Raw genomic sequence first — 12992 nt, forward strand, 5'->3', positions numbered from 1 at the left:
ACTAAACCTCCCTTCTTGCCCCTGCCCCAATCCCGTCTTCGTAGGGTGAGTGGTGTGTTTTTCCTTACCTCCGACACCCCGACCCTGCTGGAGCTGATTAGGTGGCTATCTGAAAGCTGCTGGCTTGGAGGGATGAGAAATGTTCTTGTGCAGCACAGGAAATTAATTTGATTCTTCATAGCTGACCATTGGTGTTTGTTCAGCTTGCAACACAGCGCATTCTGTATTTGGAACAGTTTCTGAGTTTACAAAGCACATTTATTGAAAAAATACCCAGCTAAATCTGATCTTCAGCCTAACCCTTCAGAGGGGACTCGATTTGCTTGTGCCGTTGGTTAACGAGCAGTCCAGGTCTGCGATGTGCAGGAGGGGAGAAGTCTGAAGAATGAAATATTACTGAAATGTTTTAAGTGAGCAGACTGAATTCTATGGCTTGGGCACTTGCTAGCATTGCAACATCACTAGGAACCTTCAACCAAATTTGCTGATTGAAATGTGAGCTGGGCCTTTTCCTGTTAGGAGCGTATTGGCATGGAAGAACAGCGAGCAGGTTGCAGAAGAGATGGTTGTTCACGGCCTCTCTTGTAAAAAACCGTTCAGTGAAGGTATTTTTAAATGGTTGGATTTGTGACTTTCTTGAAGAAAACACCTTAGAGGAATTGCTGGTGTTTTGTTTCCATGGAGCATGTGGTGTACAGAGCAGGGAAGCTCATCCCTTGGGATCTTCTCTTCCCTCCTCTCCCCATTCCATTTGGCCAAATTTTTCCTCTCCGTATTGTGCTTACCTTTCTCTTTTTATTTTGGCAAAGTACCTCTGGCTGCGGATTTCTCAAATACTCGCAGCTGAAGGAGTGCTGTGTGCTCAGTACTTAACAAAATAAATACACTGCAGAGAGAGCCTTGGGGAACGAGCGGGTGCTGCTGGTGCTCTCCTATCAGCAAGGCTTGTTCTCCATCTGAGCTGAGTCTCTAGTTGTTTTTTTCATGGTAGTGGTTTCTTTTTTTTTTTTTTTTGTATTCCTGGCAGAGGGGATTCTTCAGAATTGGGAAGTAAATCCAGTCTTGGTGGCAACTGTGTGTATGTGACACCGCTCCCACTCGGGAGCTGCGCTGAAGCACCAGCTGTCCCCGGCAGGCTGTGTAAAGCAGAGCAATGCTGTGGTTTAAAAAGAAATGAAAGAATTAAAATTCCATGTAAGGTTGGTTGCCAGCCTGGGACACGTGTGCAAGTATCACAGGAGAGGATTGCCCACGTTCTGCTGCCCACAGCTGATTGTTTTATGTCCAGATTCTGAAGGATTCCTGCACCGGGGCTTGTCTATGTTTGACAATTGCTTTGCTACATAAATTTTTCAGAATAAGTGTTGCATCTACATATAGCCACTTCTCTCTCTTTATTTTGTAAATTCCTCTGGCATAGTCACGTGTCTCTTGTAGAGCACCCCATGATGGACAAGTGGCTGTGGTGCAGGTGTGCATCATTCCTGCTTTGGATTGCCTCCTTCCAGCGCTGCTGTTCCTCCTCTTTCCTCGCTTCTCTCCTGTGCTTCATCTGCTGGCTGCCCCGTTGGCACACGTGTGTAACAGCTCCTGGGCCTCTCCATCGGGGCTGCCTTCCTGCCCTCCTGCTGTTAGCACGCCAGGACCTGCCTGCACCCTTCACTTCTGCAGCACGTCCAGCACGGGGCGGGGTCCGGGGCAGTCAGCAGAAAAATCACTTGCGATGCCAATGCGCACAGGGCGAGATGAAAACGGTGCCTGGAGGGGATGGCAGCGTCTCTGCTTTCGCCAGGCCTTCACCTTTGGTTTTTTTGGACCAAAGTGCTCTTCCTCTGGGCCCTGGCCAGCACTGTCCTGCCTCTTCCTGCCCAGGTTGTTGTTGTGGGACGCCTTGGACATGGTCTCATGCTTGGAGAGGGAGTCATCATTGCAGCAGCCACTGGCACTGCAGAAATGGAACTTCTCCTTGTTTCCCCTGCCTCCTCTTGCTTTTGGCATTAGTCTGTGCTCAGAGGAAAGCTCAGGATCGAGCGAGTCAAAGTAGAACTCAATTTGCTTCACAAGCAGATTTCTTAAATGGGAATAAGTCAGCTTTGAAGTGTGAAGTGAAACGAGTCCAGGAAAAAATGTTTGTCGCAGGCTGGAGGTTTGGGTTGCCTTGCTTCAGGGAGGTCACTTGGGGACATTTTGTTTTCTGGTGGCACAGGCACAGCTCCCCCAGAGCTGACGGGGGATATGCAGCAGGCAGAACCCAATGCACCTGATGCACCACCTGAGTGAGAATCCGCCCAAGTGTAATGGGTTGTCCTCGTTTACCAAGTGGGGCTTTAAAAGAGAAGCCCCAAGCAGAGCCAACAAACAGTTCGGGCTTCCTAAACAAGCCCTAAGAGTGAGCTGACAGAATTTAAAATGGAGCAGGTTATTTCTTTCCTTTTCTCCCAAGCTGGAAAGAAAGAGAAATGTTAACGGAGTAAGGTGCAAATGCAGAACAGCAAATAAAAGCCGCTGTCCTTATGTCCTGCACAGCAACTGTCCTTTACCTGTGACTGTTCTTCAGGATAACTTCAGTTCTGGGGGGATTTGAATGTGAATTGTAGGTGATCTCTTAGTTTTATTGCAGCCTGCAGAAATGATGAACAGCTCAGTGGGAAAGTATGCGATGTGGTCGCCAGCACTTCAGCAGTGCCTCAGATGAGCTCTCAGCCTGGTAAACCAGTTGGCTTTTCGGTAGAAAAGAGCTGGCTATGAAGTAGATGTGATCTCCCTGCGATTCCAAGTACTCGTGTAGATTTTATTTGGATGCATCTTCTCACGAATGCTTCGAGCATGTAATATCTTCACTTCTTCTATGTACCTTACGTTCTCCCCCCCCACACCGGGATTTTTTTTAGCAGGTAACAGACTTTGCTGTTGGCTGCAGAAAGGCAGGGATTGTTCCAGCAGCGTCTCAGAAATGATGGTAGCGATTTTGGCCAGGCAGAGTCGCAGCTTTGGCACGTTTTAGTGGAGATGTGAGCTCTGCTCAAAGTCCTTGGCAGCGTTGGGCTTGCTGATGGAAGTTGTGTCATCAGCCAGGAAACAACGTGGAACAGAGCGTTGGGAGGCTCCGGAAGAGGGGTCGTGGGTCTGGAAGTGGGACCAGAAACATGGTCACAGGATGGGAAGTGGATCACGGGTCAAAAAAAACTTAAGTCCTTGTCAAAAATTACCCAGAACAACTGTAGAACTAATAGGCTGTATTAACCAAGACATAAATCTTCAGAAATTTCAAGAGAAAAGAATTTATACCGTAAGTGTTCTGTATTGAGTTTCCATCTACATTCCTTACAAATGCCAGATAAACAATTGCTTGGAGAGCAACGCTGTGTTTCAGCATGCTTCTCCTTTTGAGCAGGAGTCGAGGAAGCTCTGATTTATCTGTCTGCAGTCATCCAGGGAGATGTTGAGGAGCGATGCAGTACTTCATTCTCTTGATTTTTGAGGTATTTAAGTAGGAAAAGTAGTCCTCTGAGGATGAAAAAGTGCAACCACCTGTTCGCATTGCTCCTTAGCAGAGTCTTTTCAATCTGCCTGCTTAGAAGTTCAAGCTGGAGTTTGCACTGATGTTTATTTTGGGTGCTGGATTGTTTCAAAGGTGTCTTTAAAGAGGCTGGATTTGCAGAAGTGAAGTGTGGACTGAATCCTGTTCACTGCCCTGTGGGGAGATGCCTCCAGGCAAGGAGAGGAGAAGGATGATATTAGTGTGCTGAATGAAGGACAGCCTTTTTCTATAAATACAACGTTATTTTTCCTGCTAAATGACTGCTTCCAAGAGTATTTTTAGATAAGCTATTTTTAAGAGATAACGTATCCTCTAATGATGTCATTATGTCTGTCTAGCAAGAGTTCTAATATAAACTATTTTCATATTGATTTTGTTGTAAATGAATCTGTTTCTTCCTTTTCTTCAACAGGCAGCCAGATAAACTCGTGGTGGTTTGGACAAGAAGAAGCCGAAGAAAATCCTCTAAGGTTAGTTAATTGCTCATTAAGTCCCAGCTCTGGTGACAAGCAGTCTCAGCTCTTGGAGGGACTGGTCTCTTGAGTGTGGGGAGCAGTAGGAGAAATGAGTAATATTTTAATTTTCTTTTTTCCTTTTAACTCGGTTTAGCCGTAAAGCTGAAAATAAGCTGCTGTTGATGTCAACGCTGATTTATGGAAACACTTAAGTCTGATTTCTGCTTCGGTTATTTGTTTAGTGCAAGTGTGTCATCAGTTCAATTTCAGTTGTTAATTCCTAGGCAGAATTAGAAAGGAGAATATTTTCCTACTAGAAGTGTCTTAAAGACAATATATGTAGTAAAGAATCTGACACCCATGCAATAGATCAAGCGTAAATAAGAGACTGTTTTACAGCTAGAGAATACTACAAATTGAAAGGAATACAAGCAGCCTCTGTCAGGCCTGTCGTATACCTTAGAATTACATTTTAACATTTTATTCCTACAGACACCGTGAGGAAGCCTGTGAGTTTGTGTCTTGTAGCTAATGACCTGGTAGCCTGAAGAAAGGCAAGTTCAAGTGAAGTCTGTCCAATATTTGGGCACTCATAAAGCTTCTTTTGCATGGGGTTGGGTTTGTTGTGTGCAACAGCCTACAAGCAGAGCAGCCCTCTTTTCTGTGAGCTTCCCTGTACTTTTCTTCCTGCAGCAATGAATCTGCAAGCCTTACAAGACCGCTGTCTCTGTTAAAAGGCGCTTAGTTTGTCTAGACTGCTGGCTTTGACTGCTCTGTCAGCGAGATGCAGTTATCCTGTCTGGAGTCTCCTTTGGGTCTGAGGAGAAGGGGAAGGCGAGACGGACGGTCTGGTCGTGTGGTTCTGTTTCCATAGAAAATGAAGCTAAAAACACATGTCCTACATTTGCACTGAGATTGGAACAAATGGCAGAGATCTCTAAATGTCTGCGGTGTCTAATATGGCCATGTCTTGTGTGGCATTAAATTATTGACTAATAAGAGTACAGTCTGCTGTTAATCGTGGCAGTCAGTTGTTGCGGTGCCTGGGGAGGTGGGGAGGATATTTCACATGTACAGCAGGCCAGCAAAGCTTTGTGAATGCTGTTCACATTGGAGGATTTCTTCTATCAGCTCGCATCCTCTGGTGTAGGGCTGGCCCCAGCTGTCCAGAAGTTGTCAGGTGAGACGTGGGGAAGCTTGAATGAGCTGGAGGAAAGAAGTGTCCTAGCCCCTGGGTGAGTTTGTGAGGGTGCTCTGGTCTCCTCCTTCCCCTGGAGCAGCAATTTTTCCATATAGCTCAGCAACACGTGCTCGTTCCCCTGCCCCACAGCAGTTGACTTTTACCCTGGTGAGGCCTGTGGCATGTGGTCTTGTTCAGAAGAGGAAGCTTCGGAACACTTCTTTAACGTTTCAGTTAAATAGACATGGTTTAAGTTTGTGTGTGTAACTCAGTGTAATTCTCCCAAGAACTCTGGGACAGGGGAGAGAGGGCTCCCACACTGCAGGAGATACCATGACACTTTTATACACTGAAGAACCTAAATGTTTAGAAAACATGATACATGTTTTCCTACCCTACTTGGGAGGTAGTTATCTATTTTTAAACTGTTACTCTTCTCTTTCCAGACTTCTTTTTCTGATTGTAATGTGTATTTGCTGTATTTTGTCCTTTAACCTGAGATCTACATTATTCTAAGTTGTCTTTTCTAAAGCCCTGCTACTGACTGAAGGTGACTGTGCAACCAAATGCCTGTTCCAGTGCCTGCATCCAAGCTTCTGCTTTGGGGTATGAAAACCCAAAGGTATTACTTGGTGTGTAAACAAAAAGGTGTGAGCTTAGGCTGGCTCCTTTTCCAAGATAACTGTTCCTGCTTATTTTCCTGTTCTGGAGCACAGCTAGTCAGACTATCCCTCTTTCATTGAAGGATAAAATAGCTCAAGTTACATTGAAATCATAACATAGGGTATATCTGGCTGCTAACTTGTGATGTACATGTCCGTTGTGGCTTTTCTGTTTGTTTCCTTAAATTTCTGTAGAACAAAGAGAAAAGGTAATATAGAATGGTAAATTCAATATTTACACAACACCATAACCTGGAAAAGTTGAGTGAAAAGCAGGATATTTGTCCATGAACAATTGGCTTGTTGAGATCTAGGAGATGTTCAGGAACAGCAGGCCTGACAAAGTCCAGCGGAGCTTTGTGAAGTGTTGGGTTTTTGCACATGCTGTTAAGGGCATGATGCTGTAGGCTCCAGGGGCAACATTTCACTGAGCCAAGAGGATTTACCCACGCTAGCTGATCTTTTGGGCTGAGGTCATTTCAGTCAGGCCATGAAATTGTAAGGTATGTATGTCGTCCTGCAAGGTATGTATGTCGTCCTGCACCTGTCCTTTCTCTTCCTAACCTGGCAGCGGATGCAACTCTCAGATAAACCGGGAGATTTACCCGAGACTCAGAATCTCTCTCTAATTAATTAATTAATGCCTAGTAATATCTCACAAAGGTGCGTAAAAAGAGGTTGAGTGGCCTTGAGGCCTTGACAGAGGATAGAGTTAATTTTAAAGTTCAGTTGGTTGATACGATTTGAGCTTTTTGGGTCCAAGACTGCAGATCAATAAATGTTCTTGATCTCTTAGTCATCCTGCCAGTAAAATACTTTATTCAACATATTTGTTTCATCTAATTGCTTTCTTGGAAGCAAGTCAAATGAATATTTCCTCTTACTTTATTTTTGACAGACACCGGGAGCAGAGAGTACATTGTATTAATAATTTTCTGTGTTTTTAAGCTTATTTGAGGAGGAAAATGGTTGAGATTTTGCTCTAAAAACTTCTTCAGAGGCTGTGATTTCTTTTCTGCATTTTTCTTGTAGTCAGTGACAATGAGGGATGTCCCTACCAGATCAGTACCGGACTTGCAGAATGCCTGAGGTTGGAGGGGACCTCTGGAGGTCGCCTTGTCCACCAGCAGGGCCACCTACAGCTGCCTGCCCAGGACCAAGTCCAGACAGCTTTTGAAGATCTTCAAGGTTGAATACTCCACATCTCTGGGCTACCCATGCCAGTGCGCCATCACCTACACAGTGCAGGAGTGCTGCATGATGGTCGGGGAACCTCCTGTGCTCCAGTCTGTGCCTCTTGTCCTGGCACTGGGCACCGCTGAGGGGAGCCCGGCTCAGGCTCTTCTCTCTCCCTTCAAGGTCCCTCTGGGCCTTCAATTCTGGAGGCTGAGCCAGGACTGTTCAGTTTCTCCTCTTCCGAGAGATGCTCTAGTTCCTGAATCATCTTAGCGGCCCTTGGCTGGACTCTTTCAAGTAGCTCCGTCTCTCTCTTCAACTGGGAAAGTAGGAGAGAGAAGGTAGTCAAAAATGTAGTCCAGCTTTACAGATGTGTAATAGTACTGTGTGCGTATCCGGGGACTGGCCTGCTGAACTAATGTAACCTTAAGATGCCTTGCAGCCAACAGCTGAGCTCTTGATGTTCTTTCAAGCTCCCCCTTCTTTTTTTCCTGTGATTTTGATGTTGGAACCGTCTGGTCTGCATACTTTCTAAGTAGACTGCTACGAGTCTCTTAATTATTTAAAAAAAAATTAAATCACAGGTGGGCTTGCAACAGCTTTTCAGAGCTCTCCTATACTTTCTTCAACATCCAGGGTTTAGGCAAGGTGGAACCTCTGGCAGGGGTTGTCGCACTGGCCTGTTACCCCCTGCTGCTTAGGCCCTGGGTTTTTGGACTTGCCCTTGTTTTGAGCAGGGGAGGAATGTCTTTGTTCTAGCGTAGAACAAGGAAAAATGTGTTGTAAATATGTTTACCTTTATTTCATTCAGATGCTCTTGCATTTCCAGGCTTTGAACTAAGAAATTTCAGTTTGGAAAGGTGCTGCCGTGCTGTCAAGGAGGCACTTTGTGCTGTTCCTGTGAACGCAAGCAGGCTTGTGGTGGAATTAGGCACTTGTGAAGAATCAAATTTGCACTTGCTTCTGAGAGCCTGACAGAATTATTCTTCAAAGATCCTTTCGGTATCAAAGCTGAGAGAAGGTGCCTGTCCTGTGATTCCAGTATTTCTGCTGCAGGTTTCTCGAAAGCTGTTTAAATAGGGAGGAGAAACAACGCTGGGAACGGGGAAAGGACTTGAACAGTAAGAGCGGAGCCAAGAGAAGCAGAGGGACGGGGACTAAAAGGGCCTATATGTAGGGAGTAAAAAGGATCCCTTGTTGTCAGCAAGAGCTGTCTGCCTGGCTTTCCGAGGACATGCCATCAGTAAAGCAGCCGTTGGGCCACCTGTGTTGCTGTCCTTGGCAGTCTGTTGCCTTTTCTGGCTACTTCATTGCCAAGTGCCAACCCTTACTCTCAGCTTCTCGGCCCGGCGTTACAAAGGCACGTTGTGACTCGGACGTGCTGCTGAGTGCCTGGGGCCAGCACAGTGCAGTAATGGCACCTCTGGGCCTTCGGGGTTCATTAGTAAATTAGGGAAGTTAGGTAGGGTTGCAAACGCAAGCAGTCAAAACTAGGTTGAGTCACCCTTGTGGTTGGTGCATGCTCTTAGGTGTATGATATAGCCTTTAATAAGGCAACTCTGAACTGTTTTTCTACAACATCGCCTCCTCATTAAGCAGCCAGTGCTTAGGGAGAACGGCGACCGAGCAGCGAGTGAAACTGCTTGCTTGGTAAGGAAGTTGGAGGGTGTTTGTCGAATGAGTTGGAGGACATGAACAGAAGAGACTGCCTCACTGGTATGCGGGAAAATGCTGCCGTGGGGAATTTGGGTTTGTCGCATCCTCAGCTGCAGAGTTCCTGGCTGAGGCTAGGTAGAATATTACAGCCAGATTGGAGGTGGTTTTCCATCTGCTGGATTTCTAGGGCACAGCGGCTGACTTGCAGTGGTGTTGAGCAGCGATCGTTGCAGTTGAAGTGAAAAACATATGTCCTGGAAAACAAAACAGGTTGTTTCATGCTTAGTCCCTACAAAGTAAGGCCGCAATTGAGCTAAGCAGACCATGAAAATTAATGGGAACTGGCTATTCTTCTGCTCGTAAATTGTAACACCCTCCTGTTCTCCAGGGATCCCCTAAAATGAAATTTTGGTGACGTTTGGAGGTGCAGTGACTAAAAGGGATGGATGTCCCAGGAAAAAAAAAAACATGAGAAAAATAACTCTGCATTCAGCTTTCTGTATAGGTGAGGCCAGAAACTGCATGAAGAGAAGGGGAGATTGAAGTGCTGCTGCTTAACCAAGCATCATCTGTGCTGGGCAGTGAAGAAGGCAAGGTTTGGCGAAAGAGACGGCATGAATCATGTATTTAAGGGATGTGTCAAGAATGTGCCTGAGTCAAATGAAGCTTGAGCAGCTAGCCCAGCGTTAGCAAAGTGGTTTTCTACAGACTGGTTTTTGTTCATTTTCCAAACGTAGCAGTCATGTAGCTTTTTAGCAGTAATACGTAGACATGTAGTAATGTCTGTGAGATGTGCACGTTGATGAATTGAAGATATTTGTGGGAAGGCGTGCTTGTGGAAATGCGTGGCAAGGTCTGCGTGTGTCCTCTCCCACTTGTAATGGAGACCAACAGCAGTGGGTTACATGAAAGCCTTCTGGTGTTTGCAGGGCTTTAAACTTTCTTCTTTGGCACGTGCTGGGTTTTTTGGACTGCATCCCGAGGGCGGGATTGGGACGGGAGTGCTGTTCTGGTAGCCAGCCCCTTTAACTGGAGGGCCGAGCACAGCGATTTCAAGATGATCATGGGATGCGGGTTGTGGCACGGCCTTTAATTTGCTTCTTCCCTTTGTGATGCTGGGCTGTGGTACAAAAGAAGACCAGATCACTTGTAGGCTGCCTGTTGAGGTTCCCTTTGGTGTGGGAATGGATCCGGCAGTTTTTTCCGGTCCATCCCTTTCACAGCAGGCCTGCTGGCAGCAGGATGGGGCTGACCTCGTGGGGATTTGCCCCACAGAGCAAATCGCAGCAAGGTGCTCTGCTGGCAGTGAGGCACGGGATGAAGGGCCTGGCTGGTCAGTTCCTCCTCTTTCAGCGAAGTAGTCATGAAAATTTTTTCCTCTTCCTGTCTTAAGTGTTGTGCCTGGATAATGCTGAAGAGGGACTGCCTTACAAGCTGAGCTGCCTGAAGTACTACTAGAGCCAGCTCCTATGTGGCTCTTATATCTTAGACAGCCTGCCACAGAGACAAGTAGAAGAGGTGTTTTTTACCTTGTATTTCTTTCTTTTTTTTTTTCCTTTTCCTCCTGTACTGATCGTAGGCAATTGGCAAAAATTTTATCAGGGAAGGAAAAGTAAGAGCTTACTGACCTGCGGTAAAGCCCCTCCTGGAACTCCAGGTGAGGAGCAATGGTAGGTCTGGTTCTGACTTTAGCTTCTAAACAACAATACTGAGGGCTTGACCATAGGAATGTATTTTTGATCCATAAATATAAACTATTCCAGAATTTGCAGCAGGTTAAAATACTGTGGTCAGCCCTAGGACCGCACAGGGGTCTCACAGTATAGGCTTTTGTGATTACTTAACATTTTGCCTGTGAAAGGTCAGGAAATAAATTTTGTAAAGACGGAAAAACTGTGCTCAGCAGTGAGCAGAGGGGATTGTGACATCAGTGGCATATGTGCCAGGTCGTGAAATCCCCTACACGTGGCAGCTGGGGAAGTAATCTCCACAACATTAGCCCACTTGCCTGCCTCTGCCTTATCTTCCTCCTGGTGAAGTGATGAGCAGCTGCTGGTGGTATTCATTAACTTCGTGTTTGAAACCAAAGTCCTTGATTGGGACTGACTTCCCTTTTATCTCTTTCATTTAGATTCAAAAGATTGTTCTGTTTGCGGTTTTAATCTCAACATCCGAGCAGTGACTATAAGGAAGGATTAGCTTCAGTCTCATGAGTTTTTTCCAGGAATTGACTAACAATTTCTGATAGAGGGTTGGTGGATTTCGGTATGTTGTTTTTGCTGTCTCCCCCTTCCTCCTCGTAAGGTGACACTGGATATACACTTCCTTATTTTAAAGATAATTGATAATAGCTAGCTTTTAGATTTAGCACTCTGCTCCAAAACAACATTTATGACAATACCTGGCTTGTACCAAGTTTCATGGAAATGGACAGCTTTCCAAGACACAAGTACAACGTCATCATCTTTTCTGGGACCTGTGCTAATTGCTGTTGGCCAGGTTTGCCTGCCAAGAGCAGGAAATGGTTTCTTATGGTCAAGGTCAGCCCCTGGTGGGTAATCTTAAGGGAGGGTGGTATAGTAAAAGCAAACTTCGTGTGAGCTATTCTCAATTTCCTTTGTCTGGTCAGTGTATATCTGTATAATGAACTACCTAGAGATCCTTCGGTCTTCTAGAACGTTTTACTTTCTGGTATGGTTGTTTCAGCAATGCAGGGAAATGCTGCTTTTACATTCAACTCCACTCTGTGCTCCCCAGAAGAAACCACTGGAGAGCAAAAGTTGAGTTTGTCTAACCTGTGGAGGGGGTGAGAGTGGTGTTTGAGGCTCTGCTGTTCCACACAACTGGAGAGTGCAGGCTTACCAAGAGTGGAGTGACTGTACCTTGCTGATAATGGCTTAGGTGTTACTAAATGTTGAGAGCTTGCACGAGTGCCAGAGCATTTTCTTGAATGGTTCTGGAAATTATTGACTGCTTGAGAGCAGACTGAGTATGCAAGAGTGCCAGTAGTTTTGTGTGTAAGCCCTTTGGTGTGTTGTCTGTGCATTATCTACTTTCAGAGGAGCATTGGACACATTACTTATCTGGCCCTGGAAGTTGCTAAATTCAATCTATTTTTAAAGATTCTTCCCTTCCTGTTGGAATCAGAGGCTAAAACCACAGAGGCATCAAGTTTATCTCGCCAGCTCAAACAGAGCGGGACAGTTGTGATGTTCACGGCAGCACGGGTGAGGAGATTGAGGAGCAAGCCATCTGGATTGTAACCGTTGTCATTTTAGAGAGAGAACTGGGGAAAGATCTCAAAACTGGGCAGACCAAAGTGCCCGTGGCAGTCTGTAGGATCACCTTCAGGTCCTGTTTTAAACAGCTTTATCCCTCAACAGTCATCCGCTCAGTGCCAGAACGACGCAGTAGGATGTCAGTCACGGTCCGAGCCTATTTATAGGGTATTTCAGCAACCCCTCCCATAGCTCCAGTTTCCTTATTTAAAACCAGCTTTCACACTACAACTTTTCCTCTCCTTTTCCAGTGGCAGAAGAAGGGAGTAGTTGCTTTTCACCTGGCACACAGCAGAGCATTTCTGCTCCTCTGTCCTGGAGGTGGCTCTTGTCCCTCGGGGTTTGGAGCCGTGGCTGGGGAGGGGAGCACTGTGCCTGAGGTGCTCCTGTCTGACCACTTCTGCTTCATTGGCTTCAGACAGGGGATGAGAGGAAATTGCATTGGGATAACGCTTGCCATGGTAATTTTTAAATTATTGTTGAGCTCTTAGCACTTCTGCTGGGGTTTTCCCCTTTTTTTTCTTTTTTTCCCTTTCCCCTTCCTGACAACCTAGATGTAGTTTTGATGTTACCTTTCTCTGTCATGCTGTTCGTGTGGCACAGTATTTCTTTTTCAAAGCCAAAGGAGGGTTTAATAACATTCAGCTGATCACAGAACAGCTTTGCTCTAAAGGCTCATTAGCTAGGGCTTGTCTCTTGGTTGTTGCTTTTGGTGACATGCTTGTCACAGTGACAGAAAAATCATATATATATGTGCGCGTGTGTGTGTGTTTATCATCTGTTTCTAGCTCTCCTGGTGGGAGGCAGTGCTGGGAAAGCTCTTGAACTAAAGCTTTGCACGCACCAGTGAGTACTCATTTTCTAGTTTATTTTTTTTATAAACGTGGTTCTCAGCTGAGCAGGCCGTCCATGCCTGGACCTTGGGCATCAAAAGTTTGGTGTGTGTCAGTGTCAGCCGCAGCTATCATAAAAGGACAGCTTCCAGAGGTGCCATGAGTCCCCAGCGGTTTTGTGAAAACTACTGTGCTCTGTCCTGCTGCTTGT

At 45.8% G+C, this 12992-nt stretch overlaps 1 protein-coding gene across 13 annotated transcripts in view; it reads left to right on the forward strand.

Annotated features, from left to right (window-relative positions):
* The window catches only part of EHBP1 (EH domain binding protein 1), a 213493-nt gene that overhangs the window by 24976 nt on the left and 175525 nt on the right, over positions 1-12992 (forward strand). For all 13 annotated transcript variants that reach the window (XM_035553095.2, XM_050709408.1, XM_035553088.2 and 10 more), the window contains exon 3: positions 3954-4011. In XM_035553095.2, the coding sequence (XP_035408988.1) occupies positions 3954-4011 (58 nt within the window). The remainder of the gene's footprint in view (positions 1-3953; positions 4012-12992) is intronic.

The sequence above is a fragment of the Cygnus atratus genome, chromosome 3, assembly GCF_013377495.2.
Source record: "Cygnus atratus isolate AKBS03 ecotype Queensland, Australia chromosome 3, CAtr_DNAZoo_HiC_assembly, whole genome shotgun sequence".
Classification (NCBI taxonomy): Eukaryota; Metazoa; Chordata; class Aves; order Anseriformes; family Anatidae; genus Cygnus; species Cygnus atratus.